Below are 8,199 nucleotides of genomic sequence, written 5' to 3'. Positions count from 1 at the left end.
TTAAATATACATTTTTTAAGAATATATAATAAGACTCATCCTTTAGAAAGTCTTTAGTGTGCATCTAAATAGCACATATCTTATGGCTGTATAAATATTAATTCTATCATTAAGAAGTAACAAGCAATTAAAAATTTGACAAATATATGTATACATGGTATATGTATATCTAATGTGTAATATATTTAATGTATAATGTACATATGTGCACCTATACACATGTGTTGTTACTATAGGTCAATGAACTAAAGAAAGTTTAATTATACATGTCAAAGAACGATATATAAATTACGTTGATCATTTTTAGAGTGGCTACTGACTCCACATCTCGTTTCACGCTGTTCCGCATGCTTCCCCGTACACAAAAGCACTTTTCTCCATTCACGCATCTGTCGCGTTCTACGAATGACGTTTTCGCGGCAACGAAAGGCACTACAATATCTGCAGCACTAAAGGTGACGATGTACAGCTCCGATGCAATCTCACATCTGATAAACTCGTTTACGCGACCGAAGTTCGATAAAAAGGTTCGCCAAGAATGTACATGATTCGTTTCTCTCTTCGAAATACATACTGTTCGTCCCCCACCCCTTTGGTTTGTAAACGACAAACTCTCCTTGCTTCCCTCTTTACCGCACTCTCTTGGCCTGTCACTTTTCCCTCTTCGTCAGACTAATGTACACCCCCACAATCGCGGAACTTTTGACACTGTCCAACCTACTGGATCGTGTTTTACCCAGTTCACATGTGCAAAGCGGAGAGACGAAAATTCGCAATGAAACACGGAGAGGGTAAAAACGGAAAGCGGTATACGAACGTCGAGGACACAGTCTAAGACTGCGGAAAAATGGAAAAGAAGGGGGGGAGTGCCAAGGGAATTACTTCTGTGATAGTCGGATCTCGCGGGCGTCAACTTACCCTCTTTGCTCTTGGAGGCGGTCGAGCCCTTGTCTTGACAGTACATGATTACTCATTCGCTCGAACGCACGGAACACATCACATATGGGCGGTGACGCACTGTGTGTGTATGTATGTGAGAAGCTACGTTTCGTGGTGTTTCTCTCGGGCAGGTCAGGTCCGGCGAGCACCTCCTTCACCTTTCCCGTATCCCGTACATCGGTAGCAGCGTACGATACTCTCCTAATGAGCTGATCGCCATGAAAAACACACCACCGTCTCTCCGTTCACCGCTTAAGATCTCGCGCCGTGTGCTCTGGCCGCGGTACGCGCCACCGATATTCCCCGGTTAAACCTTTCCAAAGGTTTATACGCCTCGGCTCGCCGAGATCGTAAATATCTTTTGCGACCGGGGTTTCTCAGTCGCGACTTCCTGGATATATGGCGGGTGCTCACGCACGCCACCACTACCTCGAACAACTCATCAGCGAGAACAAACTTCTCCCAAAAAGTTCTCTATTCCCACAGCCCCACTGCCTCGCGCCACAGACAAAAGTCTGAAACTGGCCGATCCACATTGGTCTGAATGTATATAGTTCACAACCAGTATGGTAGCTCGATTGCGTTTTCATGTACATCCACTCACTGCCATCTTAATTCATTTTCTGCAATCTTTGTTTGCTATAGTTACATTACATCACATTGCATAATTTCACGATTTCAATTAGTAATGTTTACCTTGAAACGTCTATTCATGCTCTTATCATGAATGAAATAATGTTATCAATTATACGTTACAAAATGACATACGTAACAAATGTTTCGTAATCTTTGTGCTTTTATGGGAATAATTTACAGATTGCTTTTGCGTTTCAATTATTTGATCAAATTAAAAGTTATTTTTATTACTATGGTAAAATGTATTACTAACAAATTCATAGTACGACATTCCTTTCTTCCTACTACGTAATTATAGGCAAAAGCAGTGCTAACAGCTCATTTCGATGCAACCAAGTTGTGCAACTTATATTTTTACTTACTTCAATTCACTCCACCAGGAATGCACGTGGGCATTTCTTTTTTCAATTTTAGAATAATATTTCAATTAAATTAAGAGGGAAATTGAATGATAATCTGTTTCCACTATAAAGATAATAACATCAATGGAATTGAAAATCAATTTGATTTCAATGAAAGAATAACGCTGAAATAAGTCGCGAATAAACCCTATAATCGAAATTTGCGCCTTTATATTTATAGTGACATCAGAGCACGTGATCGATTCTTTTCCGCGAAGGTAGTTCCATTTTCATTCGCATCTCTCTAGTCAATATGCATGTTGCGCATGCGTCTGCAATGCTCTGAGACGTTTTGTGTTAGTGCATACTTTCGCGTTGTGAGTCGGCAAAAAGGGAAAGCTGCAAAACTTCTTTCAAGATAGTTCGATATTTAAGAATTTTTCAGATCGTGATTCAACATCGAGCGATGTTGAGCACAGGAAAAAAGCCATTTCGCCGGCTGCCCACAGATGTTCAGCCCTATCATTATAATATTGTTTTGTCACCCAATCTGAAAACTTTTGTCTTCGACGGCAAGGAAGATGTGCACATTGACGTAAGCTCAATTAGTCTAGATCACCTATTAGAATATTCATTATTCATGTGGGTCGTTGCAAATTTGTAATTCGAATAGTAGAACGAGAAGCCTTAACCATATGGCAAACATAACCACAAAATTTGTATGCTATATATAAGACGAATATCAATGTAGCCTTGAGTGACAATAAATTTAAAAATACACCCCTTATCTTTGTTTTATCTAGACTCCAAATTCTGAAAGTGTGTACAATTGTTAAAAGTGGAACATGATAAGATAGTTATAAGAGAAATGTTTAATGCCTTTTTCCCATGTTAAAATACTTTATCAAGTATCTATAATACTTTAAATTTGTATGTTTTTCACTGTAATGTTTATTATTTACAGATAAAAAAATCCACAGACACAATTGTTTTAAATTCGTTGGATATTGATATAAAAACTGCATGTTTCAAAGAAGAAAAACATGGAAAAATTATTGGAACAAAACAGATTGAAGTCTGTGAACCTAAGGAAACAGCTACTTTGGTATTTAATGAAAAGTTACCACTGGGCAGAAGTGGATACCTGAGTTTGGAATTTGTGGGAGAAATTAATGATAAAATGAAGGGCTTCTATAGAAGCAAATATGTTGGGTATTAGAATTTCTAAATTATTATAACAGTATGACTAAACATTATATAGAAACAAAGAAATTACAGGTTTTCTATTGTAAGAAGATGATTTTATGCAATATAAATATAGCATATAATACTTTCAACGGTAATTTTCAACACTTTGTAGGCAGAATAAGTGGTCTGCTGTAACTTTCTTATGTCCCACATCAGCACGTAGGGTTTTTCCCTGTTGGGATGAACCATTGCTAAAAGCTACTTTTACAATACAACTTGTACTTCCTTGTGATGCAGGACTTGTTGGCTTATCAAATATGGTAAGCAATGATTGACATTCTTAAACTAACAAAACTTTTTTGTGTGTTTACAGAACCAATGGAACTGTTGAACATGCAGCTGTAACTCAATTCGAGCCAACAGATGCTAGACGTTGCTTCCCATGCTGGGATGAACCAGCACACAAAGCCACGTTTGATATTACTCTAAATGTACCATCAGGTCTTACAGCACTTTCCAATATGGTAAGCAGCGCCTAGCAGTTGTGGTTTTATTTTATTTTATTATTTTTTATTTTTTTTAGTAGATATTAACTGTGATGAGTACTTATAAAATCTGAAAAACATATTTACTTATTTGTTTCAGCCTATTAAAAACAAGGTAGTAAATGAATCAACTGAGACTTTAGTATTTGAGAGGACACCAATCATGTCAACATATTTAGTAGCAGTGGTAATTGGTGAATTCGATTATACGGAAGATACATCGAGCGACGGTGTACTGGTACGCGTGTACACTCCAAAATCGAAGAAGGAACAGGGACAATTCGCGTTAGAGGTCGCAACTAAAGTGTTACCATATTACAAAACTTACTTTGGAATTGCTTACCCGCTCCCAAAAATTGATCTTATCGCAATCGCCGATTTCTCATCCGGAGCTATGGAAAACTGGGGTCTAGTCACCTACCGTGAAACCTGCCTCTTAGTAGATCCACAAAATACATCCGCTGTTCGAAAACAGTGGATCGCTTTAGTCGTAGCGCACGAACTGGCGCACCAATGGTTTGGAAATCTCGTGACCATGGAATGGTGGACCCATTTGTGGTTGAACGAGGGCTATGCGTCGTTCGTTGAATTTTTATGTGTTGCTCACCTGTTTCCTGAATACGATATTTGGACGCAATTTGTCACAGACACGTACATCAGAGCGTTAGAACTGGATGCTTTGAGGAACAGTCATCCCATCGAAGTACATGTTGGTCATCCCTCTGAAATCGATGAAATTTTCGATGACATCTCTTACAACAAAGGTGCTTGCGTTATTCGCATGTTGCACTCTTACATCGGTGACAATGATTTCTGGAAGGGTATGAACCTGTACCTGAAAAAGCACAGCTACGCCAATGCGGAAACAGAAGATCTCTGGGACGCTCTGGAGGAAGCCAGCAACAAAGACGTACGCTCCGTAATGTCCAGCTGGACTAAGCAACAGGGATTCCCTGTTGTCAGAGTGCTACATCGTCAAGAAGGCAACGATCGAGTTATAACTCTAACCCAGGAAAGATTCTTCGCAGATGGTTCTATCGAGATCTTAAACAGTTTGTGGATCATACCAATTACTATGAGCACATCGAAGAATCCGAAGGAGTGTGTACTCAAAGCTCTGTTCGATGAGAAAACGAAGGAGTTCCGTGTGAAAGATGTTCCTGCGGACCATTGGGTGAAAATCAATCCCGGAACGATCGGTTTTTACAGGACTCATTATAGTCCAGACGCTCTGCGTCTCTTATTACCCGCTGTTAAAGATCATACATTACCACCCTTAGATAGATTGGGCTTGTTGGACGATCTGTTTGCCTTGGTACAAGCTGGCCACGCTTCTACCGTAGAAGTACTTAAACTGATGCAAGCATTTCAACAGGAGGACAACTACACCGTATGGTCTAGCATAGTGAATAGCTTAGGGAAAATCGGAGTTCTCGTTTCTCACTTGGACTTCGAGGACTCGTTCAAAGCATTTGGTCGCAATCTGATGCGCGATATTACCAACAAACTAGGCTGGAATCCTAAGCCCAACGAAAGCCATGTGGACACACTTCTACGATCCCTTGTATTAGGTCGCATGGCAGCATTGAACGACGAGGACACCATAGAAGAAGCAAAGAAGAGATTCGAGTTGCACGTCTCCGGCACCACGCTTCTCTCTGCAGATCTCCGCAACCCAGTTTATCGAGCTGTACTCTCTGTCGGCGATATTAACACTTACGAGACCATGTTGAGACTTTATCGTGAAACAGATCTTCACGAGGAGAAAGACAGAATACTGAGAGCTCTAGGAGCGATCAAAGACGAGACTCTTCTGGCAAAGGTTCTGAACTTCGCCATGAGCGACGAAGTAAGAGCTCAGGACACGGTCTTCGCCATCATGTCTGTGGCGATGACGTACAAGGGCCGTGTGATGGCCTGGGACTTCTTCAAGGAGAACTGGAAGACCCTTCTCGATCGCTACGGTGGCGGTTTCTTGATTTCGAGACTGGTGAAATTCACCACGGAGAACTTCGTCACCAAAGAACGGGCCAAAGATGTGGAGGAATTTTTCAAGGATCATCCAACGCCGGGAACCGAGAGAACGGTCCAACAGAGCATCGAGTCCATCAGAGTGAACGTGGATTGGCTTGCCAGGGATAAAGACTCTATCAAGGAATACCTGACCACTCGCGTTTATTAGTGACATAAGTTACTTCTCGCTTTGAGTTCTCGTCTCCACCTTATTACAGTTTCTGACACAACAGAAAATCGAAAAATGCAATATCACATGCCATTATGCGAGCGTATTAAAGAAAACAAGAAAAAAAGGAAAAAAAAAGAAAGAGTTGCTTCGAGTCAATTTAGGAGAAAAGGAAAAGACAACCAAGATTCTCATGTAACACACCGATATCTTTCGTAGAGGTTTTTGCGTTTACACAAACACATACAACGTTTGCTTAAATGAATACGCGATTATATACGCATGTAGCGGTCACTACAATTCATGATATCCGTGTTACGTTTTCGTCGATGGCATTTTTAAATTGCAGCATTATGTACCTATTTGGCATTTATTTTCTCCGTTCCGTGATACACGGACGCAATTATGTTCTCTTCCCCCGATGAGTACGATGGCTCAGATTCCCGCACCGGTGTTTATCACTTTTGTATCGTGAGTGAAGTGAGAGAAACCAGAAGAAGAAGAAGAAAAAAGGAAACAAGCGTGTAGCTGCAGAAATACATTTGTATCACATACCATAATTGAGAAAATTGAAATAAATACTTTTACGCTTGTACGTGAAAGAGTATACATTTTCAAGCAGCCTAATCCGTACTAGCTATATAGTACCTAACACAACAAGTGGACGTACATTCTATCCAACAATCCATAAAAACAATCCACTGGCCTGAAAACAGCTTGATCCGTACTAATTAGATGGTATCTGACGAAACATCAGTTCAACCAATTTTATACATACTTCAACTAATTGAAATTAGTGCATCTATTTCTCCTAACAATTCATAAAAATCTACCCTCCAAACTTTCAACTTTTCCGCTAGCCAGAAAACAACCTGATCCCTACTAATTAGATGGTACCTGACAAAGCATCAATTCAATCAATCCAAATTATCCATGGTACATGTATTTCATCCAAGAATCCATAAAAATCTACCCTCGAAACCTTCAACCTCCTTCCTGCCACCTCGAAATCGTGGGATCGCGCATGGGCGAGCAGAAGTCATATCGGCCACTTAAACGTCGTTACACGGTCGCAAGGTGATGGTTGCGGAGTCGCGCTCCTTATCCCCAGCATCGATCAGCCCTTTCAGCCCGCGTAGGAGGGTGCGCTGTCGTGAGTCAGCCTCCACTTTCGTTATTAGCGAATGGCACACACGTATACATCCACCAGTTTGATCGTTGTTCTCGTCGAGTAGTCTTCGACCACCCCCTCTTTCTCTCTCTCTCTCTCTCTCCATCTCTATCTTTCCCTTTCTCTGACCATGTGCTCTCTCCCCATCTCTCTATGAATACGAAGCAAAAGCTCGAGTGGCCGAAAGGGACGAGAGAAAGAGCGACGGGGACACGCGCTCGGACGGAATCAGTTCCCGTGGGTATCCCGCGGACTCGAGGTTCCCAGGAACGCGCACGCGACCCGGAACAAGGGAAACACGATCAATACGGGAACTTGGCGGACTCCTACAACGATACATCGTAGCGGCCACACCGGGCCCTGTCCTCTTCTTGCCTCGACGACCACCACACGCACCACCGGGATGCTTTCCTCCTCCTCCCTCGCACGTGTGCGTAGATTATTACGTACACGTGTGCCCATTTAAGCCCACCCTACGAGAGCCGCGCGTGTCGCGGGACGCTCGCGGATTTATCGCCTTCAGCGATACAGCCGTGCAGGGAAACGACCTAACGAGAAGGAATTGCCGATGGGGGATCGTTAACGGGGCGAGCACACTGCTCGCGGGGAAGTGTCCTTTTTCGTGGCCAACACGTCCCGTGGATACTCTTATAAGCGGAACCGGGAGTGTCGTCGTGGCTTTTGCAAACGCGTTTTCAACGGGGGGAACGAACGTTTATTGGACGATTTTGTATCCCTGTGCAATGGCCACCTGCGCCCGGGATATCACCCACTCGAATCGTTTTATCGATGATTAAGACTTTACGTACAATGCCTCCGGCGATTTAGCCTCAACGAAGGGTGAAAGGATTTACGATATTAGAGATGAATCTGTGGGATTGGAGATTGGCTCGAAGGGATTGTGTAATCTTGGACGAATTTTTTGAGAATGTAACAGATAAATGGGTGTAATGATTTTTTTTTTTCTTTAGCGTGTAAGAAGAGGAACACACGTGGTATGGAACGGAATACGATTACAAGGAAGTGCTCACCTTGCCAGAGTGCATTTTTCCTTTCACCTTTCTTCGAAACGTCAGGATTCTAAGATTTCAGCGCTTCCTCCGGTGAAAAAGTTACTTACACACAGACGTGCAATTTCTTTCTCTTGACGTTGCGTAAGTAACGCTCGGCTATTTTTTGTGGAGGGTTTGAATTTTT

General features: G+C 42.0%; 2 protein-coding genes across 7 annotated transcripts in view; one reads left to right on the top strand and one right to left on the bottom strand.

Annotated features, from left to right (window-relative positions):
* Positions 1–1,414, bottom strand: part of LOC108573145 (cyclin-dependent kinase 14) — a 5,264-nt gene extending 3,850 nt beyond the window's left edge. For 3 of the 6 annotated variants that reach the window (XM_017935524.1, XM_017935523.1, XM_017935525.1), the window contains exon 1: positions 919–1,414. In XM_017935524.1, coding sequence (XP_017791013.1) covers positions 919–964 — 46 coding nt within the window. In that variant the 5' untranslated portion in view covers positions 965–1,414. Of the gene's footprint in view, positions 1–292; positions 438–918 lie in introns of those variants that run through there. The other 3 variants (XM_017935528.1, XM_017935522.1, XM_017935527.1) reach the window with 3 other exon arrangements.
* An 823-nt stretch (positions 1,415–2,237) lies between these two features.
* On the top strand, positions 2,238–6,375 carry LOC108573184 (puromycin-sensitive aminopeptidase). The gene is made up of 4 exons (XM_017935575.1): positions 2,238–2,511; positions 2,881–3,128; positions 3,478–3,628; positions 3,750–6,375. The coding sequence occupies exons 1-4, from the start codon at positions 2,383–2,385 to the stop codon at positions 5,829–5,831; spliced, it is 2,610 nt and encodes an 869-aa protein (XP_017791064.1). The 5' UTR covers positions 2,238–2,382; the 3' UTR covers positions 5,832–6,375.
* Positions 6,376–8,199: the final 1,824 nt, after the last annotated feature.

The sequence above is a fragment of the Habropoda laboriosa genome, unplaced genomic scaffold (genome assembly GCF_001263275.1).
Source record: "Habropoda laboriosa isolate 0110345459 unplaced genomic scaffold, ASM126327v1 scaffold124, whole genome shotgun sequence".
NCBI lineage: Eukaryota > Metazoa > Arthropoda > Insecta > Hymenoptera > Apidae > Habropoda > Habropoda laboriosa.
The sequence above is the reverse complement of the archived record's forward strand: the minus strand, read 5'-3'. Positions and strand labels throughout refer to the sequence as shown.

Excerpts from the sequence above, each read along its gene's own strand:
- LOC108573184 (XM_017935575.1), top strand. The coding sequence starts at position 2,383 with ATGTTGAGCACAGGAAAAAAGCCATTTCGCCGGCTGCCCACAGATGTT. Across the intron at positions 2,512-2,880 it reads AGGAAGATGTGCACATTGAC|ATAAAAAAATCCACAGACAC; the intron begins GTAAGCTCAATT and ends TATTATTTACAG. Across the intron at positions 3,629-3,749 it reads TTACAGCACTTTCCAATATG|CCTATTAAAAACAAGGTAGT; the intron begins GTAAGCAGCGCC and ends TATTTGTTTCAG.